The sequence below is a fragment of the Agrilus planipennis genome, unplaced genomic scaffold (assembly GCF_000699045.2).
Source record: "Agrilus planipennis isolate EAB-ADULT unplaced genomic scaffold, Apla_2.0 scaffold187, whole genome shotgun sequence".
In the NCBI taxonomy this organism is placed as follows: domain Eukaryota; kingdom Metazoa; phylum Arthropoda; class Insecta; order Coleoptera; family Buprestidae; genus Agrilus; species Agrilus planipennis.
The window spans coordinates 558,501-583,433 of record NW_020442446.1 but is presented as its reverse complement, the minus strand read 5'-3'; the positions used below and the strand labels follow the sequence as shown (position 1 = coordinate 583,433).

The window sequence follows — 24,933 nt, the reverse complement described above, 5'->3', positions numbered from 1 at the left end:
GATAAACTAGCTGCAGCGAGAGAAATGTGTGAGCTCTTGAATGCCTCAGAACAGTTACAGCGTTTCTGAAAATGTCGCAATAGATGAACAGTTGCCAGCCTTTCGAGGAAGATTTTCAGGTTTGGTTTATATTCCCAGCAAACCCAACAAATATTGCATAAAACATATTGCAGTTGTTGATTCTGCATCCTATTGGTTAAATTTTTTTGAGATATACGTAGGAATTCAACCAGATGGATCTTTCAAACTGCCCAAAGACACAGTGGGTCTAATAACTCGTACGGTGCGAAATATTTTTAGTTCTGACAGAAACGTTACTATGGACCTTAATATTCTTTTTCAAACTCAAGAACAAGTTACAAAACAAATACATAAATACACATTATTTTCTAATCACATTCCTAAAAAGTATGAAGCAGACAAAAAACACAAGTTAATACTAATACATCTCTTAAGGCTACTGAACAAAATAACTACGACGCTCATTATCAAACGCTAGTGCAACATTCTTTCATTGCAAAAGTTGCTCGAAATTCTTCAATGTTCTCAAAGAACTATTTCTTTATTGTGGAAAGACTTCGTATAGTATACAGTACATAGACATACGGTATGTGTGCAAGCAACTTAGCATTTCTATCGTCGCTGTCGATCGACAAAACTGCTGGACAAACACTTTACATTTAAACCATACAAATAGTTTTGAATAAATATCATGTAAATAATTAAATAAATCAGTCTTGCAAACATACTCGTCTTCGTATCAATCACTTCATCATCCAGCTCTAGACTTGTAAATAGATTGGAGTCTGCATCATTATTTTGTAGCGTCATCCACGCTACATTGGTGACACCGACGTGATGCTGCGCCATCGGATGAAGAAATAAGCTACAGGACCGTTCTATGAACCACAATCTGTCTCTGGGCTCCATTCCGCATGTACCGCCGACGCTGCCCCAGCATCCATGCACCGCTTGGCAATCAAACTGCCACCCTTTATTCTATCCGATCCGGAGTTATAGTTCTGAATGGCAGATCGCAGTTTCGATGCCTCTACGATCGCTTTGGAAGCTACCAAATTTGAATGTACTTGGTAATCGTGATCCCCGATATGCCACAGAAATATGTGACATCATCGTTAACCCTCCGGAGAAAGATCCATACAGCACAATTCAAGGCAGAGTTCATTCAACGACTTGGTGTTTCACAAGAAGTACCCAGCAACTACTCGAACAAGAAGTACTCGGCGACCAAAAACTCTCTCAATGCACCATTTTCGCAGTTATGGGGTACAACCATAATCAACAGCCTTCTACAAACAATAGGGTCTGGTCACCTCCCAACCCTCATCCAGCCGATTCTTACCGCAATGAAAGACAACGACCTGGATGACGTTGCAGAAATTGTCGCCAGCATCATTGACTCGATCCACGGACACACTGTAGTCAGTGAAACCCCCATAATGGTCCCACAACACAAAACCTGGTAGAGATGATCAGCTACCTCAAAATGGAACAAAACAGCTGACGAATCTTTCGATTTGACGAAGGAACTACTTGCTCAAACTGGTTGCCTACACCATCCTCAACCCAACGCAACAATAGCTACATTTTGTGACGCTTCTGATCACTGCTTGGGCGCTACATTACAGCAATACCACGACTGAAACTGGGAACCCTTAGCATTCCTCTATGGCAAACTCTCCAACGCGGAGAATACAGTGCTTTATATCGAGAGCTTCTCGCAATCTATCGTGCAATTAAGCACTTTAGACATTTCCTACGGGTCCGTGACTTCATTATTTTCACGGTTCCCAAACCTCTCACTTTTACCTTCCGTTAGAACCCTCACAAATGCTCCCCGAGTCAGCCACGTCATTTAAATTTCATCAGCCAATTTTCAACAAACATACAACACATTTCGGGTAAAGACAACATCGTAACAGACACTCTTTCACGTATTGCAGAAGTATCAAGTCCCATTGATTACGAAGCCCTTGTAACTTAACAAGGGTCCGATAAAGAACTTCGAAAATATCATAGTTCTAACAGTCCCTAGTATTAAAACGTATCCGTACACCAAGTACAAACAAAGCTATCCTCTGTGACATCTCAACAGAAACAGCTACACCATTCTTGACCCCATCATTTCGCGTCGCCATTTTCAACCATTTACATTCCCTAACACAACTTGATATTCGTGCATCTATCAAGTTAATCACACAATGTTTCATTTAGCCATCAGCAAACAGTGATTGCGCCAAATGGACACGCGCATGCATTTACTGTCAAAAAGCAAAAATTTCCCGGCATGTTCTAACACGTACACCTAGACATAGTCGTAATGTCATACTCTGAAGGATACCACTATGCCTCACATGCGTAAATCGATTCACACGTTGGCCCATCACAGATCAAGAAGCTGCATCCGTAGCACGTGTTTCCTATGAAGGATGGATCTGTCAATTTGGTGAACCTTCACGGATTACAAATCAAGGACAACGAACTGTCGCATATAACGAACACCAAACACATCCATACCACAGCATACCACCCTACAGCAAATACAGCAATAACATGTTATCAAAACTACAGCTGGACCCAGATTCTTCCCACTGTACCATTAGGCGTCAGAGCAGCCTTGAAGGAAAATCTGAAAGCAACAGCCGCTGACATGGTATATGGAACGTCACTACGTCTACTTGCATATTTCCTATCTCCACCAAGCTCACAGACCAATAGCAGCCCATCAACTTTCACACAATAGCTTCCTCAACACCAAAGGTGTTTGTTAAAAAGAATCTAGATCCAAATACATACATTCATCCATTTAAATATAATAATTTAAACAAGTTCGATGATATCAAAACAGAAGTAAAAGAACTACGATTTGTATTAATATTTGAGTTGTAACCTTGTTAACATTTCACTTCAAATAGTCTATGTACTGGTAACATCGTAGTCTTCGTTAATATTCGAGTTTTTTTATAATAAATATTTTAAAAAGTTGATCTTTTTAATTTTGAACTTAAGTACGTATGTTTTGTTGTAATTCCGGAGCAAGTAACTCATCAATAAGTATGCAGTAAGTTGTATGTTTAGTTTAGAATCCATCCATGTGTAGCTGCTCAGTCCTTATCATAATTTGTACCCTGTATATCAGGTGTTTTTAAAATAAGTAGCAAGCTTTGGGGTGTTAACTAGATACAGTAGGGAAGTAGACACCGTAGTTAAGGGACAAAAAAAATGTAAGAAAATCAGAAACCGGAATCCGGAACCAGCCCTGGGAGTGAATTGGCGACGTACGTAATTGAGATGACAACTAAGCAACTAGATCGATGGAAATTGTAAATAATGACGGTTGTGGAACAACTAATAAAGTAAATGTCAACAGTTTATTACTATTTAAATAACAACATTATTCATCGCTGATAGCATGCAACAGTATTCAAAATACAGCTCAACACGGTGTTAGTTACAAAACAAAGATAAAATTAACGTTACGTAAACATTAATAGACATTGATTTTTAATAGGTCTTTAAGGAAAGAATATTCCCAAAAACTTCTAAGAAAACGTATGTTACTCCAATTTATACGAACAGTGGCAGTGGAAAATCATCGACCAATATCAATCATGAATTTCGTACCTACTCTTCTCAATGGCTTACTTTGTGATAAATTGAGCAAGCAAGTGAAGTCCGTCATTATTGACTAGCAATACGGATTTACAAACCGTAGATGGACTCTCGAATTTAATAATTAAAACCAATTTTTATATGAAGCACTGTTTGATCCCAGGTAGATGTCTTTATATGCATTTTCGTAAGGCATTGGACACGGTAAACCATTCCAGATTGTTAAAGAAATTGTCAAAGTATTGATAAATACTTAAATGATTTAATTCGTTGATCAGTACGCTATCAGGTCCCTTTACATCCCTTTAGTTAGGTTTTATCTCCTCTATGTATCTACGATATGGAAACGTTTTAATGGAAGTCGGATTTATAGATTAAAGAAGGTACAAAATGCGACCTTAAGGTTTACAGCTTTTAAGAAAGGGATCGATATAAATCTCTAAACCACGATTACTTGCAACTTCGTCTAACAACAAGAATTCCAAAGAAATCTAGCCACCAAAGATGCCAAAGATTATTTTATCCAAATATTAACCCTCCGCGTTGCTGGTACTCCTATAACCGAAACGAAAATTGGAACCTATAAACTGCAACTTTTTGGTGCAGATGTACTTCAATTGCAGTATAGATCGTGGTTTGTTTGCATACTCCTTCTCTTTCCCCTATCCCCATAAGAAATAATCGAAAGGTGTGAGATCAGGGCTTGTCGGAGGCCAATTGATGATGCCTCGACGAGAGATCACTTTTCCGCAAAAGATTAGTTTGAGATGTAGCATGTGTCCCCATCTTGTTGAAACCATGTTTCCTCATTATAACCATTTAACTTCTGCAATTGTGGAATCACAAAGTTCCTTAGCATGTCACAATACCCTTCACCCCCTAAATGCTCTCCCTCCCCAGTCTTCAAAAAAATAAGGCACAATGATGGCTTTACCAGACATGACAGCCCACACAATAAATTTTGGACTACACAGTGGTTGTTCATTTCTATGTCTTGGATTTTTCTTGGCCGAGCAGTGATAGTTCTGTTTGCTTACGTGACTATTTAAGTGAACGTTCACTTCGCCACTAAGTTGGGAAAAATTGAAGCATTTCATTTGCAAAACTCAGACGGAGAGGATAATCGGTAACGTTTAGTTTTTGAACGAACTGAATTTTGTTGGATGTTAGATGTAAATCTTATTTCACAATATTGTGTAACGACAATTTCTTAACGTCAAGTTCTTGACTGCGTTTGCGAACTGATTGGGACTGATTTTTACATACTGAAAATCTCACTTCTTCAATCGTTTGTTGGATTCGAACAGAACGCACGCGACCTGGATTGTGTATTTTTATAGTCGAAAATCCCCAAGTCTATACATATATACATTAACCATCAAAAATTCAGATTCACTTTTCATCTCTATGAAGTTAGTTATTGTCTAGTACATTAATATTTTTAACTTTATATAGATTGTAGAAAACGCATAGACCTCCGCTGACTCTCTCATCTAACTTTTCCTTGCTCGCAGAAGTGTTTATACACATAAATTCTGCAAGGGATAAAACTTAATGATGAGTAACGCGCAATATTACATAGTGTTTTAAATAATCTACGTGTTCCTAATTATTCAAATCATAGATATTTCTGAAACCTCTACAATTCCATTGCTATTATGACAATCGGTATTATCATTAGTTACAGTGTTTGCCTTTATATTTGTGTTACTCACAGTTTAACCCTTGACCAGAACTCTACTTAAGATATTTGCATATAGCGGATATTTGTTTGAATATAAGGTGAACCCTTAACATTAGTACTGACAGAATTGTTTTCGCACAGTTTTGATAGATGCACAACACTATCAGTCATTACTGTAGCCTCCAAAAAGGATCTAGTCTCGAGTACTTTTCTTGTTTAGCGACTTTTACTGTACTCAATTGGATCTCTTTTTCTTTTACAGTTACGATATGACAACAGATTACTTCCTGTCAATTTGTCCTTGTTTATCATTATTACTTGTTTATCATCCATAATTTCCAAAGTTATTTTTCCTTGAATTGGGTCCTCGTAACTTTCAAAACGCGCAACTACCGTACGCAATTGCATTTGTTAAATTCCATTTGACAATGACGATGTCGAAAACAAGCACTATCTGGGGTCCTATAAAGAGCAAAACTAAATGAGATCAGAAATGAAGTGAAGTCCGCGAGGAACATTAAGTGAGGTCCGCGAAGCGGTCTTAAACCCGGAATGAAGAGGTGACCTATCATATCGACCACTATCATCAAGAAATAAGGAGTACAAAAATATGTTTACTGTACGCCTTCACTAAATTTACATGGCTGTATCCAACGAAGACTGCATCAGCTTTTGAAGCGATTGGAAAACTGAGAAAGCAATCCATCTGCTTTGGTAAACCCAGAATAATTGTCTCTGAGAATTGTCTCTTTCGTGGAGAGAAGCAAGCAGAGAGCGTTGCTGATCGGCCTTGACGCCAACGCTTAGTCGCACCTGTGACACAGCAAAGGCATGACGAACCGAAGTGTGAAGGTTGTGAGAGGGGAGAGTTTGAAACAGGTGATCCTGGTCAATGAGTTAGAGGTTCTAAACGTACGGTCGAAAACGTCTACACACGAGACGGCCATAGCGGAGAGCGACATTGACGTCACCTTCGCAAGGGGGCTCCGCGGAAATGTAGTATGGAGAATAGAACCAACCTGGTCCTCTAGCGATCACAATCTCATCCTGATTGAAATCACTGGGAGTGCAGCCAACAATACAACCGGAGGGCCGTCCGCTCTCCCAGCGTGGTCCATCAGGGAAGCCTGTTGGGCTGACTGGGAGGAGGTGGTGCTTCAAAGGGTGAGTACCCTGACTGACTTTGAGAGGCTACCCCTCGGCGAGAAAGTTACTCGGCTGCAAGGATGGGTGGTGGACGCGGATGACCAGGTCTGACCAACCAAGGATCGTATAGGTCAGTGTGTCTGTTACCGGTCTTGGGGAAGGTCCTGGAGAGACTGATGGTTTTCCGACTGCGAGCGAAGCTGGGCAACCAGCAAAGTGAAAAGCAGTTCGGTTTCAAGCCTGGCCAGTGCACCGAAAGTGCCTGGCATGAAGTGAAGCGGACGGTGAGCAAGTCCAAAAAACCTTATGTACTGGGCCTGTTTATCGACTTCTCAAGCGCGTTTGACAACTTGCATTGGAGCCGTATTGTCACGAGGCTCCAACGCTTGGGGTGTGAAGAGTTAGCCCTGTAGCGAAGCTACGTTAGAGAAGTTACAGCCTACGGACCACGAACCCCGGTTAGTAGGCAGGTCAAAAAAAGATGACCCCAAGGCTCCGTCATCGGTCCGGAATGCTGGAATCTAATGACGGATGTCCTACTAAGAGAATACGAGACAGAGGGGACGAGTGTTGTTGCTTTTGCCGTCTTAGTCGAGGGCAGCAGCAGGAGGGAGTTGGAACACCGAGGTAGCACTGCTGTAGGTGTAGCTGTGAGGTGGGGAGAAACGGTTGGCGTTTCCGTTTCGACCCAGAAAACGTGTTGTATGCTGCTTAAGGGAAGGCTGGCCGATACCCGGCCCCCAGTGTTGAGAAGCGGCAACTTCACAGTAGGGTATGTGCGCACCGTGAAATACCCTCGGTGTGTGCGTAGGAGAGAGGTTGGCTTTTTGGCCACACCTCGAGGCATTAAGGGGCAAGCCATTGACAGTAGTAGGGCCCCTGCGAAAAGTCCTGCGCACGGAATGGGGGCTGAGCAAACGGGCGGTCCGCTGTGTGTTTAAAGGACTCCTGACTGCGTGTGTCCTGTACGAATCAAGCGTTTGGTACAAGACGCTCCGTACGGAGGTAGGAAGGAACCTGATGAGGAGATGTGAAAGGGTAGCACTCCTGCGTGAGATACCATGTAGCCTGGCGACGTAATCAGCAATGATGAAATCGCCGGCCTGTTGGCAGCATGAGTGCGCAAGGAGCTAGATAGAAGGATGCTACAAAAGTGGCAAGACGGGTGGGACTTGTCGGTAAACGGCCGAGTCACACACCGCTTCATTCCAGACGTTCGCACTGTTAGGTCGAGCGGATGGTTGATCCGAGCATGGCTGCAGGGTATTTGATCACCGGACATGGTAGCATGAACGGGTTCTTGTACCAGAGAGGATTGGCAGAGAGTGAAGCGTGTTTATGTGGGGACCCCATCGAAAGTTGGGAACACTTTCTGGTCAGGTGCCCGCTCTACAATATCCGACACCTTTTACATCTCGGCGTATTTTGGGACCTCACGGGAGAGCCGAATGTAGGCCAAGTCCTGGCAACAAGAGAGAGCCATGATGCCCTGAAAGAGTTCGCCTGGAGGCTTTTTGAGAGGAGACAGCGGCTGCTTGCTGTAGCCCCGTAAGCGAGTATACAGTACTATGAGTGAAAAGGACCGTGTGTACAGGCGAGCCGGCTGCGTCATGCATGCACCCATCACCGGCGACGGCTGATGCACCAGTCCGAACCAACTGAGTCGCTTCGGCGGCCACCCAGGACGCAGGTATACCTGGTGCTGGCATGTGAATTTACCATTGCATGGTAAGGAGACGCACGTTAAATCCTCGATAACTCATAAAGGATCAGCATTTCGAGCACAGGATTTTGAAGATTATCACGCAATCGAAAGGATTGAACAAAAATTATAACAGGTGTGCCGAGAAGCAACGGGCAGATTGAACGTTTAAACCGTATACTGATACCAATGGTAACTAAATTAGCTTATCCGAAGGCTGAAAATTGGTACAAATTTATAGATCAATGTCAACAGTATATTAATTACGTGCCTACCCGAAGCACAGGGATCGAACCTTTCACATTAATGTTTCGAGTTCGCATAAAAATGAAAGACGACCTAGATTAAAAAAAAATCAGAGAAAAAGAAGTAAGTAGTCTTCTGGAAAAATGGCAGAATTTGTGGGCCCAAGCAAAAAAGACTATTACAAAGATACAAGAATATAAAAAATATTTTAATAAAAAAAGGAAGCTATCCAATACAGCACCGGAGATGAATTGAACTGCGCGCCGAACGTCAAGCGGAGCCTTGCGCGTCGGGCGATCGGCGCTCTTCGGCTCTGTTCGTGGCTCCGCACGGGGCGCGCTCGAGTACCTGAAGCCCTGGTCACAAGCCAATTCGGATGAATCAGATGGAAGATGGAAGCGACAACTCCGAGGACGACAGTCATTCGGGGACGAACGGCCTGCAGGGTGGCCGATTGTAGGGATTTGTTTGCGCATGTGAGTGTGGGTATGTAGTGTGAGTCGCCGAATTGTTTATAGTGTCGCGACGGGAGAAAAAAAGAAGAATAAATAAGTGCCGCGAAGAGTGAGGTGCAGAGAGTGGAATAGACCACAGAAGACGAAAGAAAACTATTTTGATAGTCCGTTTTTTTTTTTGTTACCATTTTCTTTATTATTTTAGTTTAATCCAGCCTTGTCTATTTTGAATCCCACATATATTATAGTACTGAATATATGATATTAAAAGGGAAAACAGGTATTTTGATAGTAAACCTCTCCTACGTCAAGCGACCCCTTCGCAGCGTCAATATACCTTCGAGTTTAGTTTTAAGCTGTGACGACCCTCGCCTATTATACTATGTATTCTAGTGTTTTGTTTTGTACATATAAAATCATTGTAAATAATATGTAACACTCTGTATATATATAACTTCTGCTTTTCTTCAACTTGTAAATAATCTAACGAACTGTCTTTCTACTAACAGCATGTTAACAGTTTCTTTTCTGGATCTGACTTCCTGCCTTTTGAGTGTATCTATACCTAACCCACATAAAGTATCCTATTTCATACTAACAAAAACCGATCGACAGAAAATTCTGAGAACGAAAGTCGACGGTTCTTTCTTTTCAAGAGCTGTACCCTAAAATAAAAACACATGTGCATATTCACTTTTCACTTCGCTACATAATTTCTGCACCCTCAAAAACCAGTCTCTCTCAGCCTTTCTTCATATTTCTTATCTACTGACTTTCCGCTATTCACTTTTACTCATCTTCATTTTCTGTAAAATAAATTCTCTACTTCTCTCTTCAACAAAGAGTTTTTCTTCATCGTCCATAATCACCCACAAAGCAATGTATATCCACTTTTCTTTTTAATTGTGGCGACATTCTCAATATTCTGATGTGGAATGACGACAAGTATTCACGGATTGCACCTAGACACAATAATCTTCCGAAAAGCATAATTTTTGATGAACATGCCGAAGAACTTTCTTTCCCATCGATTTTATTGGGCCATTTCCGATTATTTAGAGACGAAATAAATGCAACACCATTTACAGTTGCGACTAGTGAATTACGGAGAGAGTTACTCCATATCTTTTATTGTACGTTGCTATGAAAATTATGAGGTTAAGAATTCGTGATTCTCTTACTATCGCATTTAAGCATGTGGGAATACATACAACTTTTACAAGGCAACAAATTGAATCAGAAGAATATATTAATAATTGCATCGAAAGTAATTTAGCTTTTTTGCGATCAACATCAAATGCGGTTTGGTACTGGAGCGAACGAAAATGAGATCTGAAGCTAAAATTTCAACAAAAGAAGCTGCGTTGCTGGATTATATAACTAAGACTACACTCGTCAATGAAGATGCTGACTTGTGCAATATATTTCAATAAATTAGTCAATATACTATTGACTATTCTATAATCGAAGAAAAATAGCCCATTTGGAAATCACCATGTTGTCAACTATTTCAAACGGATTGAACATCGTGGTAGTCCTCACGCACACATTCTGTTGTGGCTGAATGATGCTCCAGTAGATGCAGTTGGTAGTGACAAACAAAATGCTATAACGCTGATCGATCACAATTGATATCAGTTTCTTCAACAGAACCTTCTAGATATATTCGTTTTCAAACTCACAAACATACACTCACCTGATACAAAAAGAATAACGCCAATCAACCTCAGAAGTGTCGATTGGATGCTCCATTAATGTCATGTAAATTCACCACGATATAAGCAATTACAAATCAACCTCGAAAACAATGATTACGAAAACATTGAATCTTTTTATGAAAAAAATCAAATTTCTTCTAATGAAGATTACTTACAACCAAATGAAAAATGGCACAACCCTTTCAATCCTTTTATTCTCAATATATTACAATCAAATACAGACATGCAATTCATTATCGAGGAATACTCTTATGCCGAATACCTTGTTGAATAGGTTAATAAAACTAATAGATGTATTAGTAACTTACAACGTCAAATTCTTGAAATAATGAATGAGCATCCTGAATTTGACATAGTAGAAATAACAAGAAAAATAAGTGTAAATATGCTGAATACTGTTGAATTGACGAGCCAAGAAGAAGCGCTTTATGACAATCCAGATTCGAGCGTAAATAATGATTTACGCTTAGCGACTCTTAATAAACTCGGTGCCATTGCCAACGTAAAGAAAATCTTATGCCTAATGAATAATATAATGAGTTGATGAAAATGGAAAACCAAAAACAGAAAGATCTTTTGATGCATGTCATTCATAATCTTCAGTTAGAAAATCCCTCTCCGTTGCAAATATTTTTCACAGGTCCTACTGGATGTTGTAAAACGATTGTGATCCGACTTTTGATGGAAATTTACAATCGTTATTCGGATAACGATGGATTTTGTAAAGCTTATATCACATGTGCTTCAACTGGCAAAGCTGCTGTGGCTATTGATGGGACAACGATACACACGGCACTTAAGATAAGTCTTTAAAAATTGCTGCCTTTTGTCATTTGAAGTAGCACAACAATATAGATTATTGTTCAAATATGTTCGCGTATTAATTATCGATGAAATCAGTATGATTGGAGCAGAGTTGTTGTCGTAAATAGATTTAAGATTGAAGCAATGCTGGTAATTTTAACGTAAGTAAATATGCACACCTAGTTGGTTTATTTAAAAGATTTTATTCAACTATTTGTTACGATGCCACTATGCATAAACTCAGATTTAAGATGACGTTGTATTTATTTATAATTTTTTTAACTATAGACTAGATGAAATTTTATATATTGATGACACGGGTTGTTAGTAATATGGAATACCAGTATTCCATAATTGCACCAACTTTTTTAAATTGTATTAGATTTTTGTCTTCTTTATTTTTTTTCTGAGGATGTCACGAAAAACTGATCGTCGGCCTTGCGATAATAAAAGAAAGCAGTACAAGGAAGAGGACATGGCTAGGGCTATCAAGGCAGTCAGAGAAAGTACAATGGGATATCTAAAGGCATCCAAAACTTATGGGGTTCCCCGCACAACGCTCTTTCGTAAGTGTCAAATAAATACAGTTCCTCCAGATAAAGCTGCAGTGACCAAACTTGAAAGAAAATGTGTTTTAGGACCAGAGCTATAGAAACTACTAGTTGAATATATTTTAATAATGAACTCCAAATTTTATGGGCTCACGATGACAGATCTGAGACGCATGGCTTATCAGTTGGCCATAAAGAATAAAACAAACACCCGTTTTCAACTTTTGGATTAAGACAGCCGACAGGAACATCATTTGCAAAGAAAGAGTTGACGGCTTTTTTGACCTCCTCGAAAAACAAATGCCTTATTCCCCACACAATGTTTATAACGTAGACGAAACAGGTTTAACAATCGTCCAAACTAAACTATCGTCAGTTATAGGGCTGAAAGGTAAACGTCAAGTTGCTTCATTAACATGAGCAGAGAGGGGAGCATTGATTACTATTATATTTTGTATGAATGCGGCTGGAAACTTTGTCCCTCTGTTAGTTATTTTTCCTCGAAAAAATATGAATATGCAACTTATGAAGGGAGCTCCTCCTGGGTCAGTAGGAACTGCACATCCATCAGGTTGGGTACAATCCCATATTTTCACCCAATGGTTTCGTCACTTTATTCAGTTCACTAAACCAACCCAAGAAAACCCTTTCCTTTTAATTCTTGATGGTCACTACAGCCACACTCGCAATATCGACGTTATTAACCTTTGCAAGGGATAACCATGTTACCATTTTATGTCTGCCCCCCCCCCCCCATTCAACACACAAGCTCCAGCCTTTGGATAGGTCATTTATGGGGCCATTTATTTGATAGATTGTATGAATGCAAAAAATATTTGCGCTAGAAATATGTACCGCGCCGGTTTATGTAAATCAAGAGATTTTATAGAGAATTATTTAACGAGTTCGTGTGAATGGTTTAAAAATTTATCTCTCGCTAATGATGTTAAAACTCTTCCTTTCTTTACCAATATGGTAATTACAATTTACAGTACACTAGAGCTTTGAAAAGAGTTACAAAGTCATGAAGTGAAATATTTGATGACAGCAAATTTTCAACAGGATGCATTAGAGAATTTATTTGGATATTGGCGTGGATCGTGTGGTAATAATAGCAATCCATCGGCAAAAAGAGTGATGAGCTGTGCACAAAGGTCCATGTTGTATAATGTAGGCACAGCACCTGACGGATCAAACTGTGAAGAAAATGGAAACGAACTGTTATTAAAAAATACTAACGCTGAGATGCCTCAAAAACTGAATATTAATAACTGTACAGTAACAAATAATGATTTTTTTTATTTGAATTACGAATGACGATTGTGCAGATAAAGGACTGGATAATGATGAGAATGGAATTGACGATGAATTTCTAGAATCATCAACTTTTTCGTTAGAAAAATGTGTTGTCCGCTATGTAGCAGGTTACTTAGCTTACCGACTTACTAAACAAAAGAAGTGAGAGTTAAGCCTATTGAAAAATAACAATATGATTCGATATAAAAAAAGTGTACCTCCTAATGAAGTTGAACATACGTCAGTGAGATTACCGATAGATTACATCCGAGTGAAAGAAAAATGTACGTGCACAGTAAATTTAGTAAAAAACAATCAAAACTTAGAAGGACCATCAGAAATTTTCATTCACATGAAAGCATACAGCACTACTGATGAATTAGGTAATCTGAAAGCACCAAATGATGAGTTTCATGAAATAATAAACTATGGATCTATGTTATTTAAAGACAAAATAAGGCCGGTTTTCCACAAAATAAATCTTCAAGCAGAATTTGTGAAAGAATTGAAACAATGGATCAATAATAATCATAAGAAATGGATGGAAAAGTTTTGCGAAAAGCATTATCAATTTACAATACATCTATTCGGTAGTCTTGATTTTCAATAATCTGAAATGGTTAACAGCAGAAATGCGTGAACGTTCTAAAAATAATTACGAAAAAAATCAAAAAATTAAGAAGTTGAGGCATCAATAACGCGAGGTGTACATACAATAGAAAAACATGTCCATGAAAAAGAGTAATAAAAAAAAACAAGGAAAAAACGAATAAAGTAGAAAAATAAGTGATAGACGAATATTTTCTATTCTGACTGACTGTTGCTATTCCCTGAAATGTAAATATTGAACATCATTTTCATAATAATCAGTTACTAATTAAAATATTTTTCATCCACCCCTACTCATAACTACTCTGGTCGACGCATGGCCAACGACTGCCGACAATTCCATCTGCAGCCTGCCTATTTCGACCATGCGACTCCTACGGTCGCAGTTAGAACTAATCATTCTACTGCGACACCAAATCCCACTGATGTGAGCTTCTATGGGTCTGTATTCTTTAGTTACCATAAGCCTCTTATATCATTTATCAAGGTTTCACTTCTACCGCGTGTGAATTGCACACATGTTTCTTTTTGTTTGTTTTTTCGTCTAAACAAGCTTAAATTGTGCTTTTGGTTCGGCTCTATTTACGTTTAGTAATCGGGGAAGTCCAAATCAGATTTGTAGTTATTAGACATTTGAGTATTTCTGCCCTGAATGAATGTATTATCATTTCAACCCGCCTATAGGGTGAGAGAATATGCGTCCATTCAACTTTAGAGGGTACAAGGAGGGCATCGGTCGTATGCGAGGTTTGCAAGGGAACGATCGATACCAAATCAAAATATGCCACTTGTGACAGCTGCGAGTGTGCAGTCCATTATGACTGCGATGAAATTAATGCCACAGAACAGAGAAGAATCGAACTGAAAACAAATATAAAACTCCGTTACTACTGCCCGGAATGTTCCATTAGCCTATAAACCCTCAAATCTATAAAACAAGCACATCTTTGAACACCTTTCGTGAGGATGTTGAAGGACTAATCGGTGGCTTGCGGAATAGAATCACTACATTGGAGAAAGGCCGACCCATGAATGCTCTAAATACCTCGACAGTTATAGAATAAATTAACCAAGGAGAAATTAAGTCGATAAATGTCATCTTTTATATCAAAGAATCACGTGACCCGGACTTGACTAAACGTATTGAAAATGACAATATGGCTCTGAAAAATATCTTAGACAAATTGGAACTGAGAGGTATTAAGGCTGTGAAAATTGTTCGCATTCAATTCAAGGACAAAGATCTCCCGAAAACTATGAAAGTCATTTTTTCAGACAAGGAGACTGTCATTAAACTATTGAAAAAGAAGTAATTTGCTAAATCAAAAAACATTGCGAAATATTAAGCAGATTTCACAAAAATTCAAATGGCCGATTTTAAAAAACTGAAATCCGAATTGCTCAAACCCGAAAATAAGGGAAAAATAATCAGATATAGGAAAGGGGTACCCTTCCTTGCCGATGCGAACTTTCGGTCAGCTGCAGTAAATGTGGAACCTAAAAAAAACTAATATCACAATGAACAGTTTATTACAAAAACGTTAGGGGACTGAGGACCAAACTCGATCTACTGAAGGATGCCGCGCTCCAAGTGAACAAACCGGGCATCCTCGTCTTCGTCCAGACCTGCCTGCACCCTGGCATTTACAGTGGAGAACTCAACCTACCAGAGTACAATATATTTAGATAGGATGAAATTATTCAGCCTCAACACAACAGAGAGAGGGAGGTGTTCTCATTGCTGTTCACAAATCAATAAGTTGTTCATTGTTGCAATCAGGTAGGGGAAAGTCCTACAGTACTGGCCGGCATTCAGTACCGGCCACTTAGTTATCACTTCTAAAGTTACATACCCGATGGCGCTGTCAAAGCCCTTGTCGTTTGTTTAGTGTACCATCGCAAGAATACTAATACATCTCCAGCGAGATAATTGTTAGTGGAAAGATTACTGTGGCGCCTCGTGGACCAAAGTTGCATAACAGTTGATATCTGAAGTTTTTTGGACGAGTTGTAATAAAGTAAAACCTGGTATGTATTGACAAATTATGTAGCTTTTGAAAAAATATAATGTGGTAACCACTTGCGCGTTCAACATTTGTCTCTATTGCATAATAAAATATGGAATTGCGACGAGACTGCTGTCAGCATTGTTGAAAAGCATGCTTATATCTGCAAAACGTTGAAAAAACTTGACGGTACTTTTTTCAATGAGCGCTGGAGGTCAGTTCATACCACCCTTCTTTGTGTTTCCACGTTCCCGTATGAACGAGCTACTTTTGAAATGGATAAAACACTTCGTAAAATATTCAAATCCCACAGAACAGAATCCAGTTCTTCTGATTCTTGATGGACATGCCAGTCATAAAGACTTGGATGTCATTGAATTTGCCAGAAAAAAAAAAATTCATATATTAAGTACTCCTCCTCACACGGCACACAAACTACAACCGCTTGACCGAAGCTTTATGAAGTCTTTCAAATCAGCTTATAATGATGCATGTGACTTGTGGATGAGGTCTAACCCTGGCATAAGAATTACTGAGTATGAAATCGCAGGATTAGTCGATTCTGCTTTTACTAAAGTTTCTCGAATGGATATTGGAATTTTTGGCTTTAGTTACACTGGCATTCACCCTTTTATTAGTAATATCTTTAGCAATTTAGATTTTATTGGTTAAGATACGACCTATGTTGAAGAAAGTCAGTATTCTGAGTTAACACCATCTGCTCAGCTACCAGAACCAACACCCTCAACATCTGGACAGTCAGACCAAACAACATTAACTTCGCCGCCATTAGAAATAACACCTTCAGATTCTAATCAACTTGGTGCTCTCAATTATCCAACAGAAATATAACAAACAAACCGAACGTAAGCAATTAAAGTATTTACTTACATAAAAACGCAGAGCATATTTCAAATTTAAATCAAGTGGGTTACTCTCTGATAAATTAGAATTCGCAAGATTGAGAGCTCAATGTAAAATATTAATACGGTCTAAAGAAAAAATAATTATTGATAAAGTGGAACAATCGATTGATACTGATATAAGATCCTTTTATAATTATATCAATAGCAAAAAAATAGTCGTGGTTCCTAATGTAATGTCTCTCAACGATTCGACCGCAACTTCAGATAACGATATGGTTCATCTTTTTGCACGCCATTTTAAGTCATGTTATAAGTCAAAAATAAATAATAATATTGTCGTTGATTGGGTTTTTAAAAATACTTTATTTCATCCGAATGTGTGATATGATGGTAGCTTGAAATTTTTTTGTACCTAAGATCTGAAATGTTTTCTTTTCTTCAATTTATTTTTGTATATTTATTATATGGTATAGATTTAGTTTTTATATAAGAGAATATCGTGATGTTACAATTAACAGACAAACCAAGCAAGTCCGCGCAGTCATATTGCCTTCCGCGGAGATATTATTATTTGTATTGTATTAATCGAGTAACCGGTTGCTCTACCGGGACACATGAGTTTCTATCTTATTTTGTGATCTCGCGTTAACTATGTGAATAATATCTGTAAATTTAAATTAAACCTGTTAGTAAATAAATAAATAAATAAAAAATAAACAAATTCACTAACTTTATATCATATATACACAATGGAAAAAAGAACAAATTTATACATATTACCTTAACCTAACAAAATGTCATGAATGCAAATGTTCTTAATCACAACGTGACAGTGTGAGTCCGCGTGTGGCTCTAAACTTAAACTTAACACTATTGTCCGACACAAACACTGGTTGACGTCACACAATATTCTTACTATCACTTGGAGGTAGGGTTCTATACAAAGAAAACTCCTGACACCCTTCTCAAGTCTAAGGGCCACTCTAATATTCCTACCAGGGAAAACTCTTACAGGGAGCTTGAGACTGATGTTGGTCTGGCTTTCGTGTAAAAAAAAAAAAACTTTTGGGTGTTTCATTCCCACCAGCCAGTAATGCTAGTGGGCGGGCAGTCCCTCCGGACTATGCCGGAAGGTAGGGCGGAAGGCCCTCTTCAGCCTGCTTTCAGGAATCGTGGGAATGGGTGGGTGGTGGTTCGGGTGAGAAAGATGAGACGGACGAAATGAAGACAGAAGAGAATGAAAGATTATCTGTGGAATATTACTGCCTCAGCATTTGCCTAAGTGATCCAAGGAAACCACAGAAAAACTTGGACCAAGGCAGACGGACCCGGAATCGAACCGGCGTCCTCCCGAATGCTAAGCAATGGTCTAGACCTCTAGGCCATGCCGCTCGGTGGCTTTCGTGTCCAGTGCCAGTCCTTTTATACCCCTGGTAGGGGTGCATCAAACCGAGTCACCAGGAAGGGGTAGTAGCACAAGGGTAGCAGGGCGTGCGCCTCTATCGCTACTAAGCCCGAGTGGCGCCCTCGCGAGCGGCACTGCGCCGCGTCGGGAAACTGCGCTGGTGTAATAGCGGCAAAATTTCGATTTGAACGAGACGCGTATTACACTATCCCTCTTCTGTTACATCTAAGTTAGTGCAAAAAGGTTACTTTCTTTGAAAAATAGTTATAATACCGGCCCTGATGGAATTCTCAAAATGATGAAAAAATGTGCAACTGACAGTTTACAATACCCTTATGTATATTATTGATTAAATCTATTTCAACAAATTCCTTTCCGAGTGTATGGAAATCGAGTTTCATTACTCCAATATATAAAAAAGGCAACCGTAACAATTTTAAAAACTATACGCCTATCAGTATTTTGAGCAGCATTCCAAAATTATTCGAAAGGTTTGAACTGGAGTTTATCAAACCACAAAAAGAAAATGTAATAATTGAATAACATGGTTTTGTAGGCGGAATATCGACTCTTACTAATTTGTTATTTTTTACCAACGATATGCAAAAAATTTTAGATTCAGGTTGTCAAGCAGATATTATATATACTTACTGATTTCTCAAAAGCGTTCGATAGTGTAAATATACAAATTTTATGTGAAACAATTGGAAAAATTAAGATAACTGGTATGCATATGAACTGGTTCGTCAGTTATTTAACAAATCGTAAACAAATTTTTAGACACGAAGAATTTAAGTCAGAACCGTTCGATTGTGAAGGCTCCCATTTGGGACCGTGGTTCTTTTTAATATTTATAAACGATATTAATCAACCTATAAATGTTATATTCCACAACTGGAACACACACTTTTTAAAAAAGTTTATTATTACAAAGTACAGAACAATACTAGGTCTAGTCTTAAGCTAGAACGACCATTTTACTCTATGAATGACTTTTATAAACTATAAGCTGTAAACGCAATGTCAGCAAAAGATGTCTTGATGTATCACGCTATATTTTCTTTTAACATAAATAGTTCTTCTTTTAATTTGTATGCAGATGACTACGAACATTGGCGAAAAATTGAAAATGAAAACTACACCCGATTACTACAAGAAAACTTGAATAGCTTGGCTAATTGATCTACTGCAAATAAACTAGAACTTAATGTTACAAAATGTAAGTTTCTCCGATGCACACGAAATAGTAGAATTACATATGCGCAATATTCTCTACAGGACGAAAAATCTTGAATTAGTATCTGCCTTTAAGACCTTCGTATAATTATTGATAGTAAAATGACTTTTGATGATCATATTGACTTTATTGTAAACATCTCATTAAAAACTCTTGGTTTCGTCAAATTTTCGTCACGAGCAAATTTCGATTGATCAAACCTATAATAACTTTATATAATTCTTTGGTTAAGAGTAAACTTATGTACAATTCAACCGTTTAGTCACCTAAGCAATCGTAACAAAATAGTTTTGGTTGAATGTGTTCAACACAGGTTTTTTATCATATTTGGCTTTTAAAGTAAAAATCAATAGTCCTTGGTTCACGCACGACCTCTGCAATTGCTCAAATTGCTAGTATACCATCCTTAGAGTCAGCTAGAGTTTATCACGATATTATGGATATCTTTAAAGTATTAACCGGTGAAATTAATTGTACTTCACTCTCTAGTCTATTCGAACTATACTATAATGATATAAATACACGTCTGACTGTGATTGTTAAAGAATTCTATTGTAGAACAACGTTATATTATAATTCAGCGATACCCCGTCTATCGCGATTTATAAATAGTTACTCACATAGCGATGAACTATTAGGGTAAATACGCCTACATTCGTCCAGCCCCAGTAATCCACTTCATTAAAAAACAAGAATAACAACTACCTTGCTTTTAGTTTTCGCACCAAATCTCCACCAATGTGAGTTAGTTTATAGCTTCTCAAATGTGGGTAGTTTGCTTACCGACTTTTTTTGGAGTAGTTTACTTGGTGTAGATTACTCATTTTCAGTGTTTTTTGGTATATTTTTTTATGAAATCCATTGTATTTGAAGGTGGTCGAGTACTGAATTTAAATTTGGACGTCAAATCAATAGTCGACTAGTGGCAAAACAGTGATAAATGCTATTCTGGACCGTTTTGAACCAGTAGATAGATTCCTTAGTAGGGAGCAAACGTAGCACAAGATAATTCCAAAATTGTGCAAGCATCCAGTAGTCGACCGCCTGTTAGCTAAACGGACGACATTAGGGTATCGTGTAACCAGTTCTCGACCAACCAATAAAAATGAAGCCATGATTGCATTTTGCCAGTAAGTGTAAGTAAAGACGTAAGTGTTTTTGAGCCATTAAAATCAGAATGGAAAAAAACGGTTAGACAATGGCAAGCAATGCCTGAAAACTCCAATTGTGTTGTAAATAAAAATACATTTTGCCCTTTTCTTAAGCACTGTCTTGCTATGCCAACACTTACAGATGCCATCACAAATGGATTTAAACGATGTGAACTGTTTACGTTCAATCCTGAGGCTATAAACTACAGTAAATGTATTAATCAGCAGGAACAGATTAATAACGAAACAAAAAAAAAGCGTCCGATGATGTTTCTGTAGATGATATCAATGCGACTATTAAAGTGTTGACAAAATATAAAGAACCACTTGCATCTGACGGAGTTGATACAAGTTTAATTTTGAAAACACTACGCGATATATCAACAAAACCTAATTTGGAATTAGTGGGAACATTCGAAGTAATAAAAGAAATCAGAGAGCTGTTACTAATATCGAATGAGTCTGATAATGCAAATGATATCGGTTTAGTTCTTGATAGTAGTAAAATATTCTCAAATATTGCGATTATAATTGATAAGAACATGACGTCGACAGAGGTAATAAGGAATGTACAGTTCTCGAATGTAATGATGCAGAAAGGGAGACTGATGTCGAAACAAACACAGAAAACATCCAGGGACATACTGTAGCCTTGAAAAGAGTAGTAGTTTCCGACAATGTTATAATTCAAAATGAGAACTTAACCATTGTGGATCGAAGAGAAAATCCACTTCCGGAACATAACAACCAAAATAACAAGGAATTTAATATACATGGAAGCGACGAAATAAATGATGAAGACAATAAAAGAAAAGATGAAAGTAACAGTAGAATAATTTGCACTCATAATGAAATTAATGTTGCTATCGAAAAAAGCTTTGGGGCTACAAGTTTAAAGAGAGAGTCGCTTTCAGAAATCAATAATGAAATAAACCATAGCCAGAACAGTGATGTAAAAAGGTGTTTTTAAGATCACCTGTTTTGGCCTGAACCTATTATTTCAACAAGGGGAACAACAAAGAAAGAACGACTTCCGGCTGCAATATCTATCTATATCAATAGGAAGTACAAGAAACATTGGCTTTCAGATTTTTAGCATTTAAACGGTTAAAACAAAGAAAAACTGAGAGCTACATCAAGAAGACAGACGAACCAAAACAAGAGAGGCATTTTATAAAATGTGATAGTTGTGAAGAAGAACTCATTAGCGATGTCGAAGATGACAATTTAAAAAACGTTGAGTGTGATAAGTGCGAGAGATGGTATCATGTCATGTGCACTGATCTTTCGGGAATGAACTACGAAGATGTTCGAGAAATGGACTTTATTTGTGTCAAACGTCTGAAATAATTTGATTATAAGAATCTGTGTTATCTTCTGNTTGATTATATCATATATATAATACTTCTATATTGTTTTATTATTATATTATAAGTGGATGTGTCACGGAACAAGTGAGACAACAAACGAGTACTTCTGTCTCTTTTTAGATTACTCGACCCATTGTACGCAATCGTCACGAATCTGGTGGGGTAAATGATGGGCGATTATAGGCATTTTCAATTGTCGAGTATGCGCGTAATACTCGAAGCAGTTACGAGAGAGACAGACACATATGTTTCCACCGTACTAACAATATAGCAGTATTATATATATATAGATTTTATTACATGTATTTCAAATGCATGGGAGTTTTTAAATTTTTTCAAATTTCTGTCACTTGAGGGTCAGCAGTAAGACATTAAATTGTCGAAGCTGTAGCGCATATGGAAGATAAAAGAATGCCGCATGCTTTATCATAGAACAAATTCCAAGCCGTTGTTATGCTAGTAGCATAGCTATGACCACAGCGCTGTGGTCTAGTAATCCTGAGGTCGCGGGTTTGACAAAACAAATGAAAAAAGGAATGTACATATCCTATTCAATTAATGTTTATGTTTAATTTATTCAATAAATCAAATCTTTAAAACCCCCGTCTACTCAAAAAGTTAATAAATAGATACGAGAGATGGTATCATGTCATGTGCACTGATCTTTCGGGAATGAACTACGAAGATGTTCGAGAAATGGACTTTATTTGTGTCAAACGTCTGAAATAATTTGATTATAAGAATCTGTGTTATCTTCTGTGTTGATACTGTTTGAGTAGAATTTTTTTTAGTTTTGTTATTCTGTGCTCTTTAAAATATAGTTAAAAGAATGTTTACTTTTTATTATTTAGTACTATGTTATATATCTGTATCACGAGTGACATCTTCCCTTATTATATCCTGAAATATAATCATATGATAAAAGCAAAACCGTCTCTTTAAGTACGTATACCTACGTATTTCGCGCGGAGCGGATTATAAAAATTAAATCAGATAAAAAAAATAAATCAAATTAATGAGATCAGAATTTAAAGAATATTAAGTCATGGGCGACTATAGGCATATATCCGCTCGGTATTAGATTATTTTTGGTCGACTACTGGAAAAAACGAGATTTGGAGAATTTATTTTTTTTTTTCAAAATTTATCAGCCGAAATTTGGGAATGCAGTTGTCAAATATGGAAATCAGAATATTGGTAGTACATGATATCCAAAAACTACTTAGCTCTTATTTTTGTTATGGTTTGGGTGCATATTAAAACATAAAAGTATAGTTACATGGACGACTACTGACTAACTTACCCTATTTTCGATTTACATGTTCTCTAAGTCAATGAGAATAAGACTGTGTTCTGTGATAATTAGATGCGCTTAATCCTTTTCCTTGCATAATTGTATTGGGTGTAATACCTGTTGTTTTCAAAATAAAACCAAATTTTGTTTGTGTTTGAAACGGTCCTTTTATTGGAACTGGAATATATTCCCGCAAATGTCAAATTTATATTTTTGAACTTACCCGGGTTTACCTTACTACAATCTCAAGCACGCTTATCGCTAGTTCATTTTGTTTATTTTATAAAGTAACTTTCAGAAGGATCATATCTCATGACTAATTAAATTTTTCCCTCGCAGGTTTGTTCACTATAACTGTATTTTATTTGTCTTTTGACCATTTCATTATTGTTGAGCAAATGGTCATAAAGCTTGTGAATGTATAAAGTGCATTTAACGAGTTGGTAACCAACTCGTTCTAGTCGTTAATTTTAACTAATTCTTAGGTACTGACATTCAAGCATGTCTGACACGTCAAAAGATAAGTGATTTTAAACTAGAAATTCTGACTGAATCATTATTAATCTCATTTACTTGATTTCATTTTTTCATTAGACGTTTAAATTGTCATTATTTTCTCTTTTACAAACCTCCTTACGCCGAAATCGTAGATACGTAACGCATTTTAGTGATGCATACTTTTTTTGAAAGGTTGCTTAATCAGGGTGGCCACAAACTAATTTTTTTTCTAGTACAATTTATCATATAATACCTTGACTTTTATTTTTAATTGAATATTTTTTCTACTTTTATGAAGAATAAACAGTTTAAAACAACATTAAGAAATTGAAAAAATCAAAATTTATTAGTTATTGAAATAAATTATTTATGACCTATTGTTGATAATTCTATATTAAAATATTTAATAAGAATCAGTTCAACACTTTTTTAAAAAATTTAGAAACTTTCGAATGTCCCGATTAAATTCCCTTCAAAATTCCTTGATACTACCGGCAACATTAAATTGCCGATTTACCCAGTCTGTAGCCACCCTGTTTATGGATGACCTGTAACAAACAATAATTAGTTACATCAGTTGGCTCGTACCTTAAAGCCGAATCCTAATTCACCAAGTAAATTTTCTCTGGGGATTTGGCATTCATCGAACATTAATAAGCAAGTGGAGGAACCCCGTATACCAAGTTTTTCCTCTTTTTTCCCCAATTCTAGACCTTTTATTGGTTTTGGAACAATTACCGCTGAAATACCTAGGAAATGAAAAAGAATTAGACAAAGATATATGGGCTTATGCGCAATATTTATATTTCTGGTTTTATCATTGAAGTATTAAATAATTATTTCAATTTTTGAGGTAACCTTTAAATACTAAAAGTTTCTGTTTCTTCCCTTCAATTAAGTCTAGAAATCAGAGGTTGGGGGTTTTTCACTCAATAAAAACTTTATTTTTTCCACATTCAAAAGGGAATTTTGGGAAACAAGGAATTGTACGTATGAGTGTACAGAAAAAAGGATTATTTTATGCCTATGGAAAATTTTTAGCCGAGCATAGGTTGATTATATCATATATATAATACTTCTATATTGTTTTATTATTATATTATAAGTGGATGTGTCACGGAACAAGTGAGACAACAAACGAGTACTTCTGTCTCTTTTTAGATTACTCGACCCATTGTACGCAATCGTCACGAATCTGGTGGGGTAAATGATGGGCGATTATAGGCATTTTCAATTGTCGAGTATGCGCGTAATACTCGAAG

At 37.4% G+C, this 24,933-nt stretch overlaps 1 protein-coding gene across 1 annotated transcript in view; it reads right to left on the bottom strand.

Annotated features, from left to right (window-relative positions):
• LOC112906402 (short-chain specific acyl-CoA dehydrogenase, mitochondrial-like) overlaps positions 1-24,899 on the bottom strand; it is a 39,040-nt gene extending 14,141 nt beyond the window's left edge. The window contains exons 1-2 of the mRNA XM_025980461.1: positions 24,863-24,899; positions 24,260-24,420 (exon numbers count right to left, since the gene is read on the bottom strand). Coding sequence (XP_025836246.1) covers positions 24,260-24,420; positions 24,863-24,899 — 198 coding nt within the window. The remainder of the gene's footprint in view (positions 1-24,259; positions 24,421-24,862) is intronic.
• Positions 24,900-24,933: the final 34 nt, after the last annotated feature.